This window comes from Terrapene carolina, unplaced genomic scaffold (assembly GCF_002925995.2).
Source record: "Terrapene carolina triunguis isolate 2854851 unplaced genomic scaffold, T_m_triunguis-2.0 Scaffold784, whole genome shotgun sequence".
Classification (NCBI taxonomy): domain Eukaryota; kingdom Metazoa; phylum Chordata; order Testudines; family Emydidae; genus Terrapene; species Terrapene triunguis.
Window position 1 is genome coordinate 18,853 of NW_020665135.1, and position 15,810 is coordinate 34,662.

A 15,810-nucleotide genomic window follows, 5' to 3' on the forward strand; every position below is an offset into this window, starting at 1 on the left:
TGCACGGGGAAATGTCCAGCACACAGAAACACAGCCAGCCTTGTACATTTCTCTGCCCTTAACCCACCTCCACACTTCACAAAGCAAAACCACTTACCAGGGGTCCCCTCTCCTGTTTCTGGCTCACCGGATTGTGACTGCCGAGACTACGTGGACACCTCCAGAGTGGGGAACAGCTCCTCCCTGGACACAGCACTGGGGGACCCTGGCCTGGGCACCACATCTTCTTCTGCCTCCACCTCTTCCTCGATGCTGACAATACTTTTGTGTAAAACTCTTGTCAAAGTGGTGTATTATGTCACTGAAACTGAGGAGTTCCATCACTGAAAGTTGCTTTGCAGTGTATACATCTCCACTGTTTCTATGCCAAAAGCTGCTTATGTGTGAAAAAACATGGCAGTATAGACAAGGCCTAAGGAACAATGATGGATAACCAGTATCCACACCTGTGTTTCCTACTGGTGCCTAGTAAGGTTTCCCAAGCCATGATGTGTAGGAATTATTGAGTCAGGGAGCAGCATAAAATATGGAATTGGCATTAGTAGGGTCAGTTGTTCATAGTTCATTTCAAGAACAATGTCATTTTTCAGTGTGTGAAGAGCGACCAATCTGCTTCACCCATAAGAACAGCCCCCAGTATTGCATGTAGTGTCTCATATTTACATTGTCTCTCCATCCAGGTATTTGTACTGCAACCATCACCTTCGGCATATACAGGAAGTCAGGGGAACGTACAGTACATGCAGGAGACACCGTTCTGCCTCAGAGTTAGACACCTTCTCCCCTACTCCATGTCAGAATCCAACATAACCGACTTCACCAACCCCTCCACCTTTATCCTGCAGGGCATTCCTGGCCTGGAGGCATCCCATGTCTGGATCTCCATCCCCTTCTGCACCATGTACATCATAGCCATCTTGGGGAACTTCACCATCCTGTTCACTGTGAAGATGGAGCGGAGCCTCCATGAGCCCCTGTACTATTTCCTCTGCATGCTGGCAGTCACGGACCTGGTCGTGCATACATCCACCCTGCCCAAAATGCTGAGCATCTTCTGGTTCAATTCCAGAGAGATCGATTTCAGTGCCTGCCTTACCCAGATGTACTTCATTCACTGCTTTTTAGTGATGGAGTCTGGGATCTTCCTGGCCATGGCTTTTGATCGCTATGTAGCCATCTGCCACCCCTTGAGACATTGCGCCATCCTGACAAACCCCGTTGTGGCCAAGATCAGCCTGGCCGTGGTGCTGCGTGGCAGCATAGTCATCCTGCCCTTTCCCTTCCTAGCGAGGCAATGGCCATATTGCAGAACCAACATTATCCCCCAGCCGTACTGCGCGCACATATCCGTGGTGAACCTTGCCTGCACTGATACCCGTGTTAGTAGTTACTACGGCCTCTTTGTGCTAGTATGTGTGATGGATCTGGATGCGATTTTTATTGCTGTGTCCTATACCCAGATCCTCAGGGCCATCTTCAGCCTCCCCACAAAGGATGCCCGGCTCAAGACTTTGGGGACTTGCGGCTCCCACCTTTTAGTCATTTTAGCTTTTTACATCCCAGGTCTCTTCATCTCCCTCATGTACCGATTTGCCCAAAATGTGCCCCTGCATTTGCATGTTCTCATTGCCAACGTTTATCTCTTGATGCCCTCCATGCTTAATCCCATCATCTATGGGGTGAGGACCAAACAGATCCGGGGAAGGCTTTTCTGGCTCTTTACTCATAAAGGCACTTAAAGTTTTCTCCTGGTGCTCTGGCTCTCAGACCGAGCTCTGTGCAGAGCTGGCTGGTGACATGGTGCTGGGCCCCCTTCCCTGAGTCACTGACTGGACAGTCAAAGTGACATTAGACCCTTTCCTGGCCTTATTGTGCTGTGACAGTGTGACAAACTGAGGAATCATTTTGTGTACAACTCATTCTCTCATAGGATGTCCAGATTTCTAATTGCTGATAACTGGACCTCTGAGGCCTCACTCCCTTCCCTTCCTATTCCCAAAGGCCCTGCCCCTGCCCTACATCTTTCCACAAGGCTGCTTCCACTGTCCCACCTCCCTTTGTTACCCGGGGTTCTTTCAACCCAAAGCTCTTGGTAACTTTACTCTGTGCGAGGAGGTGTCAGGAAATAAATCGGGGAGACACGGCCGTCCGACCGATAGATGCCTGGCACAAACAGGACAACACAAGAGTGCTTTCTCTTAAAACTAAACTTTACTAGTCTCAAGCACTTACACACGTTCACAACAGGTTAGTAAAACACCCTCAACTCTTTATAATGACCAAAGCTGAGGGTGGTTTTCGAGTGACACAGCGGCAGGCTTCTGGTGGCCAAATCTTCCGTCTGCCGGTGGGGACCGCAAGATGTATCCAGAGGGAGAGTCCAAAAGAGTCCTCAAACGAGTCCAATTATCTCAATCTTTTCCTCTTATTTATACATTAGTAATAGAATGACATGTCCCTTAAAGAAACCTTGTTAAGTTAGCAGTTTCAAGCAAGAGGTTCCTTCTGATTATTGATTAACCAGGTGTGAGTTTTCCAGAGTCTGCAGCTCTGAGACCCCAATCGACATCCCTGCTCTTTTTAAAATGCCTGTATCAGCAACTTCAACACAATTCTTATCAGGAAGGACGCGGGGTCAAGCTGCCCTTTCCCTGGCACCCAAAACCCCCTCCCCTCCTGCCTTGGTCTAGCTGAGATTGCTGAATGATCAATTTACAGCTTGCTGACTAGCTTGCATTTTAACAATAAGCCATAGTGGTTTTAGGCACTTTACTGGTTTGCCAAAGTGTCCCCGTACACCTTCTCCATCTCTTCCTCCAGTGCCCCGCCTCAGCTCTGCTTTTTCCCCCAAAGCCCCGCCCTTGTTACTCGCTCCCCTCCTCTCCAACCCCAAGCACTTGCTGGATCATCTCCACCTTCCTCCCCGCTCCCAATCTTGGCTCCCTCTGCTCTGGGGCTGGGACTGGATCTGCCGTGGCCTGGCAAGGAACCTGCAGTGAGTACACGGCGCTGGGGCCCACCGGTCAATCCGGAGCGGAGAGGGAATAGGGTGACCAGATGTCCCGATTTTATAGGGACAGGCCCGATTTTGGGGGCTTTTTCTTATATTACCTATTACCCCCCAAAACCCTCCCAATTTTGCACACTTGCTATCTGGTCATCCTAAGAGGGAAGCCAGGAAACCGTATAAAATCAGCTTAGTGTTGGGAGCAGGGCTGTGAGGAAGTCAGCGGAGATTATGCATCACACAGCTTGCGGGCCCTAAAGCTCAGATGCAACTTCCTGAGGGAAGACACCATTGTGTGGCTTATTTCCTGAGCTTTCAGCAATGGTCTCAAGTTGCACTGAGGGAGGTCTAGGTTGGATATTAGGAAACACAGCAGTGGAATGGCTTACCTAGGGAAGTGGTGGAATCTCCATCCTTGGAGGTTTTTTTAAAGCCTAGCTTGACAAAGCACTGGCTGGCATGATTTAGTTGGGGATTGGTCCTGCTTTGAGCAGGGGGTTGGACTAGATACCGCCTGAGGTCCCTTCGAACCCTGATAGTCTATGATTCTATGATTTGTTCCTCCCAGCTGGGGGCCTGTAGGAGGCTGGGTCCCAGCAATGGGGATGGACTGGGAGCCCTTTGCCTTGAGCCAGGCATCCGGGGCAGGGCAAGGGATCACGTGTGAATGTAGGAGGAGAACAGCTGAGAGAGGCAGAAGGATCAGCCCCTGTGTTAGCTGGGAAGGCGGGATGCTGGGCAGAGTCCAAGGTGGCTTCAGTAACTCAGAGGGAGGGAGATAAAAGGCACAGCTACCATTAGCTGGGTATTTAAACATGTACACGGCACCTTATCTGGAACTACAGGGCAGCCATTGCCCAGGGGCTGAAGCTGAAAAGGGAAGCTCAGTCTAACATACACTTTTGGTCACTACATCTGAAAGTTCGTTAGCTCAGCTGCAAGGCAGCATTATCCCCGTGTCATGGAGCCAAGCAGCAGTACAGTGATTTACTCAAGGCCACACAATGAGTTGGTGGCAGAGCTGAGAATAGAAACCGTAAGTCCTGAACCCCAGCACCACTGCTCTAGCCCTGAACTGGCATTGCTCCTCTGGGTTTTATTAGATACAGTGAGGCTATTTGTGTGTTGTGATCAGTGGAGTTGCCGACCTTCTTCAACAGGAGGAATTTATTAAAGGAACAGCTAAAAACTACAGACACAAAAAAAGGTTTCTACACATTTCAGTCTTCAGCATTGTCTTGCTTGTTTACCAGGGACCACATGCTGCCTGGCACTCTACACAGAGCATAAAGGCCAACGATGTGCTGTAAGGAATCAAATCAGTGCGGCCTGTCACTCAACGGTCCTGATTAGGGCCTTTTGGTAGCAGCACACTAGAAATAATAAATAATAATCTCCATTTAACGCATGAAGAAGCTGTGCCCAAGGTCACGCAGCTAATCCGTGGCAGAGCTGGGACTCTTCCCTCCGAGCTCACTGGTCTCTGCTGACGCTTTATCTCTAGTTCAATGTCTTGGGCCAAATCCTCAGCTGGTGTAAGTGGGTGCAGCCTCACTGAAATCAGGGTTGATCACCGGCACTAAAGAAACAAATGGAGCCCCATGCATCTGTTCTGCTGCATGGACCATACAAGCCTGGTCTGAGACTGAAAACAATGGATCGGCAGCTAGGGACTCTGGCCTGTGATGGTGTCCCTTAATTAGATATGCAGAAAGAGTTGGCAATGGGGTTTGTTGCAGAGATTGGTAGTGTTTTTGTTGTGTGGTGTGTAGTTGCTAGTGAGTTTTTGCTTCTGGTTGGAGGACTGTCTGTAAGTGAGGACTGGCCTGTCTCCCAAGGTCTGTGAGAATAAGGGATCACCCTTCAGGATAGGTTGTAGATCCTTGATGATGCGCTGGAGAGGTTTTAGTTGGGGGCTGAAGGTGAGGACTAGTTGCGTTCTGTTACTTTCTTTGTTGGACCTGTTGCCAACTCTGTCCGCATATCTATTCAAGGGACACCACCATAGGACCTAACCACATCAGCCACACCATCAGGGGCTCGTTCACCTGCACATCTACCAATGTGATATATGCCATCGTGTGCCAGCAATGCCCCTCTGCCATGTACATTGGACAAACTGGACAGTCTCTACGCAAAAGAATAAATGGACACAAATCAGAGATCAAGAATTATAACATTCATAAACCAGTCAGAGAACACTTCAATCTCCCTGGACACTCAATAAGAGACTTAAAAGTGGCAATTCTTCAACAAAAAAACCTTCAAAAACAGACTCCAACGAGAAACTGCAGAACTGGAATTAATTTGCAAACTGGACCCTATCGAATTAGGCCTGAATAAAGCCTGGGAGAGGATGGGTCACTACAAAAAGTAATTTCCTTCTGCTGATACTCACACCTTCTTGTCAACTGTTTATAATGGGCCACCTTGATTGCATTGGCCTCATTAGCACTACAAAAGTGATTTTCCCTCCCTTGGTATTAACCCCTTCTTGTCAATTGTTGAGACTAGGCCACTTCCACCTTAATTGAATTGGCTCATTAGCACTGACCCCCCACCCCTTGGTTAGGCACCTCCCATCCTCTCATATGCTGTGTGTATATATATCTCCCTACTGTATTTTCTACTTCATGCATCTGATGAACTGGGTTTTAGCCCACAAAAGCTTATGCCCAAATAAATGTGTTAGTCTCTAAGGTGCCACAAGGACTCCTTGTTGTTGTTGTTGTTGTTTTTTTGAGTAAACTCTGTGTACATGTATTGCCATGCTTCAGTGGGACACAGCTGAGGATTCCAAGTTCAGGACAAACTGCTGAGAAATAGGGCAGACTCACCCCAGACTGGTGGTTGTTCTATCGTTAGATTTTACCAAACCTGTAACAAACGTACACTTCTGACTTACCGCTCTGGTTAACTAACTAGAAGCCAAAAATGTAGTCCCCTGAGGCATCCCAGCCCTTGGCTCAGCACCCAGAAGCTGGACTCCTTGATGAGCGGTCAGTGAAAACCAATTTCCACCACATATAGGGTTCTTCTAATCTGAAGAGATCAGCCATTTATGCATGTGAATATATAACTCAGATCTTACCCAATAATCATGCTGCTGCCATCCCTTTACCATTTAAATACTAAAGGTTTAATAATAAAACAAAGGAAGAAGAGTTATAAATGGTCAATAGATCAGATACATTCAAGAGATTTTTCAGTGTTCAGAGATCAGGATCATAGCAGCGATGGAATAAAGTGCTTGATTGCAAAAGTCTCTCTGGAAATTACCCGAGCAGGCTGGGGGTCATCAGTCCTTGTTCAGAGCTTCCTTGGTGGAAACCCAGTCTAGAGAAATGAAGACAAGATGGAGATGTCTCGGGGGTCCTTTTATATCCTCTGCCCTGTGCTTGGAATTTTACTGTCCCAAACAGAACCCATGCCAGTACATTGCCAATATGAATAACTTCAGACACAAAGATGATACACACATATACACAGGATAATCATACTTAGCCAATAATAACTTTCCCATTGACACTTGGCAGGACATACTGTGTACAATATTTGTTGCAATAGTATAACTGTGGGAGCAACAATGATAAAAATGGTCATATTCGATCATATCACTCCACGTTCTCGTCCCATGATGGTGCGACAGCTGCTAGCCACCTAAGCAAGGCCCATTGTCTGGGTTCTAGCAGGGCAAGCAGCTTGGACACTGGAGCCACTGGAGGACGGGACGAGGAGATAAAAATCTGTTTTGCCACAGAGAGCCTGGTCCCTGTACAAAGAAAGGAGGAAAGAGTTATTTCACAGTGAGAGTGGACGTCTGTGAACTTGGCTGTTTCCTCCAAGCATCACCAGCCAGTCCACTCGGCTTTGAACAATCTGCCCATACAGGGGTGCTTTTAAGTGTCCCTGCATTTTCTGGGACTAGCCCAAGGACAGAATTCCTGTGATGGGATCCCTGGGGTGCAACCAGGACTGTGGGACAGCTCAGCCCTCTGTCCCACCAACCTGGGGTATCCCTCTCTCACTATGATGCCTTTACAGAATAAAAAATAAAATTTATTGCACAAAGTGGAAGAGCTCCAGCCAGAGAAACTGAGAGCCCCACCCAGAATATATTGGAATTGGAAAAGGTTCGGAAAAGGGCAACAATAATGATTAGGGATATGGAGCAGTTTCTGTATGAAGAGAGATTTAAAAGACTAGGACTTTTAAGTTTGGAAAAAAGATGATGAAGGGGAGATATGTTAGAGGTTTATAAATTCATGACTGGTATGGAGAAAGTAAATACGGAAGTGTTATTTACTCCTTCCCATAGCACAAGAACTAGGAGTCACTAAATGAAATTAATAGGCAGCAGGTTTAAAACAAACAAAAGGAAGTATCTTTTTCACACAACGCACAGTCAACCTGTGGAACTCCTTGCCAGAGGATGTTGTGAAGGCCAAGAGTATAACAGGGTTAAAAAAAGAAATAGATAAATTCATGGAGGATACATCCATCAATGGCTATTAGCCAGGATGAGCAGGGATGGTGTCCCACGCTCTGTTTGCCAGAAGGTGGGAATGAGCGACAGGGGATGGACCACTTGCTGATTATCTGTTCTGTTCCTTCCCTCTGGGGCACCTGGCATTGGCCACTGTCAGAAGACAGGATACTGAGCTAGATGGACCTGTGATCTGACCCAGTATGGCCGTTCTTATGTCTCTCATAAGAAAGCGCTGACCTGTCCTATGCATCTCACGCCAGCAGAGGCTCACAGCTGACAGTCCCACATGGAAATAAGCACTTCTTTGCTGCCAATGAACCAGCCCCCTAGAGGCATACATCAGTTGCTGTTAGGTGCTGAAGGACCTTTGTGAACCACTAGAAAGAACCCCGTTAGATGATGATTCCCCATGGACATCTCCTTTCTGAGATCTGTCCGTTAGCCAGTTCTCACTCCATTTAATGAGTGCTCTAGTGATATTGTCTAGCGCTAGTTAATTAATCTGAGTGTCATGTGGTACTAGGTCAAACTTGCAATGGTCTAAATCTATTACATCTTCCCAGTTCTCTTTATCACTCAAATTTGTTGTCACCTAAAAAAGGCACCCTTTAATTCTTTATTGACTAAATCCCCTATCAGCTTTTCCATTATTATGCCCAGGACTGATGTAAAGCTCCCAAGCATTTAATATGCACGTCACACTTTTTGAATATTTGCATAATACTGGATATCTCTGGTCTTCCAATATTTATTAAAATTACCTTCAGTTGAACAGAGATCTCCTCAGGCAACTCCTTTAGGACTTTTTGGATGTGAGATATCTGGGGCTGCTGATTTAAAAATATTGATCCCTAGTAGGTGCTGTTTACCATTCTCCATAGTTACCAGTGGACTGGAAAGAAGGTCATGTGATCTGAGTGCATCATCCTGCTTCTTTCCAAATACTGCACAGAATGGTTTATTGAACATTTTTGCCCTTTCTCCATCATTATTAACAGTGTTACCACCTCCAGCTATCAGGGGGTAGCTGTGTTAGTCCACATCCACAAAAACAACAAGGAGTCCGGTGGCACCTTAAAGAGTAACAGATTTATTTGGGCATAAGCTTTCATGGGTAAAAAACCTCACTTCTTCAGATGCATGGAGTGAAAGTTACAGATGCAGGCATTATATGACACATGAAGAGAAGGGAGTTACCTCACAAGTGGAGAGCCAGTGTTGAAAGGGCCAATTCGATCAGGGTGGATGTAGTCCACTCCCAATAATAGATGAGGAGGTGTCAAATCCAGGAGAGGCAAAGCTGCTTCTGTAATGAGCCAGCCACTCCCAGTCCCTATTCAAGCCCAAATTAATGGTGTTAAATTTGCAAATGAATTTTAGTTCTGCTGTTTCTCTTTGAAGTCTGTTTCTGAAGTTTTTTTGTTCAAGAATAGTTACTTTTAAATCGGTTATAGAATATCCAGGGAGATTGAAGTGTTCACCTACTGGCTCCAGCTAGTAAAGGACTATACCTCTATTAGGATTTCCATTGTTTCTAATATACGAAAAAGTCATCTTATTATTTTCCTTAGCCCTGCTCTCCATGGATTTGTCTTTTGTGACTTTTGCTTCCCTTAGCCATTATCTATACTTCATAACTTCTCATCTCTATCAATTGCTATCCACTTTCTTTGCTTTAGAGGCACTGATGGATGACATTCTATTAATGGGTGAGGGGCAGACATCCATGCTTGTTCTCCTGAACCTCTTTGCATTATTTGACACTGTTGACAATGAGATACTGCTGTCTCACTTGAGAGGCAGCAAATCCAGAGGGATGCACTAAAATGGTCTTGGCGGGACACACCCAATTAGTGGTGATGGGAAATTGCATCTCCAGCACTAGACCCCTCCCTCGTGGAGTCCCAGAAGGATCAGTTCCCTCTCTGGGGCTTTTCAACATCTCCATGCAGCCTCTATGGGAACTGGTCACACAACATGGACTGAAATACCAGCAATATGCAGGTGAGACTGAGCTCCTCCCTCTCTTTCCTGTACGACCACATCACTATCACCAAGATGGCCCAGTTCTTGGACGGAACAGCTGTCTGAAGCTGAACCCAAGCAAGACAGAGGTGATGCTGGTGGGAAGAGCATTGCTTATTTACAGCATGAAAGTCAGCAACCCTGATTTTGAAGAGTTGGCAGCTATGGTGCAGCCTCCTTTGACTGAAGGTTCACATCCACAACTGGGCAATTCAGTCCGCACTTGAGGAGTCCTAAGTGACCATGACAAGATTAGGGGTGAGCGCCCAAGAATCCTGGACCCAGCCTTGTTGGGGTTATGTGGACTCTGCCACACAGGGGAGTGGAAGGGGGGCCCTCGAGGTCAGGCAGGGCTCTGGGTGAAAGGAGTGGGAGCAAGGACTCAGAACCTTTCACTAGCCTATACCACCAGGGTCGTGTATAAGCCAGGAAAATTCCCCACAAGAGCAGGACCATATCCCCGCTTCCATCTGTTAGGAATTCTTCAAAGGACTCGCCTTACTTTAGTTTTCTAAGGTGGAACTTTTACCCTTTGAATGTTTTTCTATTTTGCAATATGAAAGGCTGTTAAAATTTCTGCAAAACTGTGTAATAAACGGCTCTGTAGCATAGCGCCGATTCACCGGCTGACTCATCTGTTTGTTACACACAGTAGCTGTGTCTTGTCTTAATTTCATTTATACGCTCCACGGGGCAGAAGCTATTTCTCCTTCTGCTTGTGCGAAGAGCGCAGCACAAGGGGCCCTGAACTGGAGCGGGGTCTCTGGAGGCTTCCACAATACAAATAATGATCATAAATAATCAACACAATAATCCAGGTAAATCAGTGCCAACCCTCCTTCCTTTGCCTTTAACTACAGACAAACCATGCTGGCCAGCTACAGAGTGTTAGTCACTTGAATACAGGTGGACACAATGTCCCTGTTGGACTCAGACAGGAGAATTCTCAGGCCTGGTCTACACTAGGACTTTAATTCGGATTTAGCTGCCTTAATCCGAATTAACCCTTCACCCGTCCACACTACAGAGCCAGTTAATTCGAATTAAAGGGCCCTTTAAATCGATTTCTGTACTCCACCTCGACAAACGGAGTAGAGCCTAAATCGATTTTGTTAATTCGAATTAGGGTTAGTGTGGACGCACACCACCGAATTACTGTGTTTAAGTTAATGGGGTAGTGTGGCCGCACACCACCGAATTAATGTGGTTTAAAACCGAATTAAGGTGCTTAGTGTGGCCGCGCACAATCGAATTTATACAACCTGTTTCCCAAATTCGAATTATCTAAATTCGGATTAATCCTGTAGTGTAGACATACCTTCAGTCTCATTCCAGAGTTTAAAAACTCAGGTGCTCGACACCGGAGAAATACCCCCGATGAGCCACAGGAGCAGGCAGAGAGTTCAGCTGTAGAAATCCAAGCGCCCTCCAGCCGGGGCAGTCCTGGAATGTGTAACTCAGCCTGGAACATTAGATTTCAATTCCACCTGGGAGAGACAAGTGGAAATGAACAGAGAGGGAGAGAACAAATCCAGTGCAAACACTATTCCAGTCTCTACCATGCCTGCAGGGCTCCCCTTGTTCCAGGGCAGTTGTTTTTTGGGGGGGGGGGGGGGGGGAGGCCTATGTCTCCAGGACAGGCCCCGGCTGCCCTCTATCCACAGGAACATTCTGTTGGTGTTGCTTTTACTGAGTCTCTTCCCCCAAAGTGATCTCAGTGACTGTGATGCTGTGAAGCTCTGTACCTCAGGGGAACACCCTACACCCCCATGTTCATCTTTATAAAATGGCTGTGTGGTATCCAATGCAAAGTTTGTCATGTTGGGTGTCTTCAGAAGGCTCATGATGCACTGAGCATTGTTGTTATAGTGATGTTATAGTAATTGTTACAGTAATGTTACAGTAAGGTTATAGGTTATAATTTCATGTATATAGTTATGAGACTGAAAATGCATCCTCATGGTTTAAAGCAAGCCCAGGAAAAACTCTCCAAGAACAGAGGAGCAGTTCACACCTCGTCAGGGCATGGATGGGACAAACCCAGCCCAACCTCACAGGAACAGTGGACACTGGCGATGAGGTAATGCTCACCTGACTCTGAAGGGGGGGAAGCAAAGCCAAGAGGAAAGAAAGGACATGATAAAAGGAAGACATTTTGCCCTGCTCTCTCTCTTCTACCTACATCTACAGACACCACCACCACCAAGCGACTGAGCCACTGATCGAAGGGGAGAGCAGGCATAACTGGACACTGCAAGACGGAGGTTCCTAGGGTTGTGTCTGGGACTGGAGATATTGGTTAGTGTCATTTGTTTGCATAATCCAAGGAGCAGCTTACATGTCAGAGGCTGTGTGTGAACAGCCCAGGCGTGGGGGTTCTCAGAGCAGAGCAGGGTAAGGCTGGCTCCCAGAGTCAGGGATGGTAGAGGCCTAGCAGATCACCGGTCCGGATAACACCGGAGGGGAACATCACAGATGCGTTGGCAGATTTCTGAGTGGGAGCGGAAGAAGACACCCAGAGTTCACACCTCATAGGAGCGGGGAGCTCACAAACTGAAGCTAGTTCTGACAACCTCAGATTCACCTTGAGAGGATAGAGAAGGCTCAGGCTCCCTCTTCCAGCCTTTCCTCTGCATCCCATCCGACAAACGTTCTCTGCCAGAGCGGGAGTCCATTTCACTGTGGTGTGACAGAGAGATCATGGTTACGGCAGGGAAGTCAGGACTCCTGGGTTCTGTCTGTCATCCTGCCACTCAATCTCTGTGTGACCTTGGACAATTCATGTCGCCCGGTGCCTCAGTTCATCTATCTGTATAATGGTGATATGTTCACTGTGAATTTCCTTTGTTAGGTGTCTTAAAGATCCCTCAACGAAATGTGCTACCCAGTATGATGATAGTTACTGATGATAATCACTGATCGCTGATCCCTTAGAGACAGCCCTGTATGTCTCCAGAAAGTGTTCGTGTCTCCCATCAGTCATGTACTTTCAGATCTCTCTGTCTGCTATCTACCCACCCATCCTGGGCAAACTCAGTGTATCAGGCCCTATGCAGATCTAGGCATTATCCCTTGTTTTCTTACTAATCAACTATAATTTTTAAATATACACAAATACACAGAGCAGCCAGTTCCTCTCTGACTCAGCACAGAGCCCTAGAGATCTCATCTCCCTTTGGGAAAGTCCCTTAATTACTGTTTACTCCCGAAGCTGGATAAATAGCACAGAAGCACAGACAGGCTGGTCTCCAGCCTGTTTACATCCAGATACCGCTTCTCCCCTAGAGTCCGAGCATTTCTCCTCTAGAGGCAGAGTGACCCCCCCCCCAGGATTGCACAGAGCTATATTATAAATGGTGCACACCCCTGTGTCGGCTCTCAGTGTGGGATGTTGCTGCAGATGCTGGGCTGAGAGAGGCGTTGGACACGGCTACCTGAGGGGGATTCCCAGGGAAGACAGTCCTGTCTCAGAATTCACAGGTACCCATCTCTTGCTGAGGAGCTCACCTGCTCGACAAACCCAGTGCAACATGCATATGATGCAATAGAGAATAGTTAGTGGTCCTTTCACTCTGCACAGCCATGAAACATCCCAGGGCCAGTATCGTGTCCCTCTTTCCTGTGCCCCTGCCCATGACTGATGGCCTCAAACCCAAGGCGGCTGCATTTCAGTGGCACAGTGGAGCACTAAGATGAAGGATGTCAGTACATGTACAATGCAAGGCAAAATTCTGACACCCTGGACAGTAGTTTGCTCAGGTCACACTGAGGCAAAACTCCCCTTGGAGTAAGAACTGAGTAAAGACCTGAGGAGCCAATTGTGTGTTAATGCACAGAGACTGTCCCCTCCTCCTCTTGCATTTCAGGGTTCTGGCTGTTAATGGGGGTGGCGGCTGTTATCTGCTGGACAGCATGGAGGTGCAAGGGCTTCTCACTGGAACAATTCTAAAAAAATTTCAACATGAGCAACACAGCTATTGTGCTACTTTCATTTGGGAAGTCAGCTGAATTGTTATGCCTGAAACTTTCAAAATAGAATTTAGCTGAAAGCAGACACTCAGAGAGGGAAATTTCAGACCAAGCTCTTAAAGTTTGGAAAACGTATCAGCAACTGAAAATGAGGTCTTGTGATTGAAGGTGTCAGACAGCCTTAACTAAAGGTGGTGCCACCAAAACCACCTACAATGGCCCATCCATTTGTGAATCTCATTCAGCTAAGCTCTTTGTTCCAAGAAAGTCTGTGACAAGGAGTTCCACAGGCCAAATGTGGATTATATAAACAATTTAATTTAATCAGTGTTATATGTTCAGACTTGCAATGTAACTGAATGTTCCCTTGTTCGTGTGTTATGAGACGGAGTAAATACAAATGCCTGATCGACTTTCTTTATCGATATATCCATACGGTTTAATGTCAGAAGGGACCATTACATCACCCAGTCTGCCCTCCTGTATAACACAGGTCATTAAACTTCACCCAGTTACTCCTGTATTGAGCCCAAAGAAGGGACAGCAAGGGTCAGTTACTCAAACCCCATGCCAAGATGCAGGATTTGTTGTGTCTTAGTCATCAAAGACTAATGGCTATCCACTCTCCTTTGGAAAATCTCCAGTGAAGGAGCTTCTGTTACTTCCCTGCGCATCTGTTCTATTGTCCTACTGTTCTTACAGTTAGGAAGTTTATCCTGAGATTTAATCTAAATCTGCTGTGCTGTAGTTTGAACCCACTGCCTCTTCTCCTGCCTTCTGTAATAAGAGAGATCAACTTTTCTCCTTTTTATGGCAGCCTTCCAAGTATTTGAAGACTGTTGTGATGTCCTCCCCTTAATCTCGTTTCCAAACTAAATATACCCAGTTCCTTCAGTCTTTGCTCGTATGGTTTGTTTTACATCCCTTTGGTCATCTTTGTTTCTCATCTGTGGATCTTTTCTAGCTACTCTGCATCCTTCATGTACATTGGTGACCAAAATTGCACACAATATTCTAGCTGAGGCCTAACCAGAGCAGACTAGAGCAGTACTAGCACGTCCTGGGACTTGCACGTACCTCTGCTAATGCAACCTAACATTGGTTTAGGGTTTTTTTGCAAGAAGTCAATGGAAAAGTTCTTCCATCAATCTAGATACCATCCCTTTGGGAGATGGATTACCTACACTGATGGGAGAACTGTGCCGTCAGTGACAGTAGTGTCTACACTAAAACGCTATGGCAGCGCCACTGTGACATTTTAAGTGTAGATAAACCATTAAGCAGATCTTCCAGAAAAGCATCCAGTCTGGATCTGCAGACATGGAGAATTGGAGAACACATCATTTCTCTTCACAGTTTATTCCAATTGTTAATCATCCTCAGTGCTAAACGTCTGGCCTTTATTTCCAGCTGGAATTTGTCTGTCTTGAGCTTCCTTGCTCTGCCTTTCTTTGCTAGATTACAGAGCCTATACTTACCCAAGGCTTTCTCCCCATGAAAGTCTTTGCTTGATTGTCTTTTTGATGCGTTAAAGTGTCTCTCTATGTTAGGCATTTTTTCCAGCCTGCAATCATTTTTGGGGCTCTTTTCTGCATCCTCTCCAATTTTCAACATCCTCTTTGAAATGTGGAACCCATGTGCAGAGGTAAAATCCTTCCCCTGCTCCAACTCACCACTCTCCTGTTTAGGCATCCAAGGATCGCATCAGCCCTTTTGGCCACAGCATCGCACTGGGAGCTCACGATGAGTTGGGTGTCCACAATGACCCCTAAATCCTTTTCAGCATCCCTGTGTTCCATAATACAGTGCCCTAGTCTGTGGGTTGGGCCTGCATTCCCTCTTCTGAGAAGCTTAACTTTGCATTTGACTGTATGAAAATATGTTTGCATGGGCCCAGCTCACCCAACTCTCCAGATCAATCAGTATTTCTGCCCTGTTCTCCTCATTGTAACCACTGTGCCAATCTTTGGGTTGTCCACAAATCTTATCTGCAGTCATTATCTATTTCCTTCCAAATCATTGACAAAAATATTGAATAACATCAGCCTAGAACTGATTCCTGCAGAACCCAACTAGAAAACCATCATTTCCTGACAGTGGCCCATTGACAACTGCTTTCTGAGATCTGTCAGTTAGCCAGTTTTTAGTCCATTTAGCATTTCCATATTTTATAGTGTTTGTTTTTTAATGTGAATGTTTTCCCCTATTAAATAAAATGCCTCAGAGAAATGGAAGTCTATTGCATCTGCACAGTTCCCTTGATCAACCAATTGTGTACTCTCAGTAAAGGATGAAATCAGTTTAATTTAACAAGACCAGT

General features: G+C 46.3%; 1 protein-coding gene across 1 annotated transcript; it reads left to right on the forward strand.

Annotated features, from left to right (window-relative positions):
* Positions 1–791: 791 nt before the first annotated feature.
* Positions 792–1,739, forward strand: LOC112103112 (olfactory receptor 52B2-like). Its single transcript, XM_024194727.1, has one exon. It carries the CDS (start codon positions 792–794, stop codon positions 1,737–1,739), a length of 948 nt encoding a protein of 315 aa, XP_024050495.1.
* Positions 1,740–15,810: the final 14,071 nt, after the last annotated feature.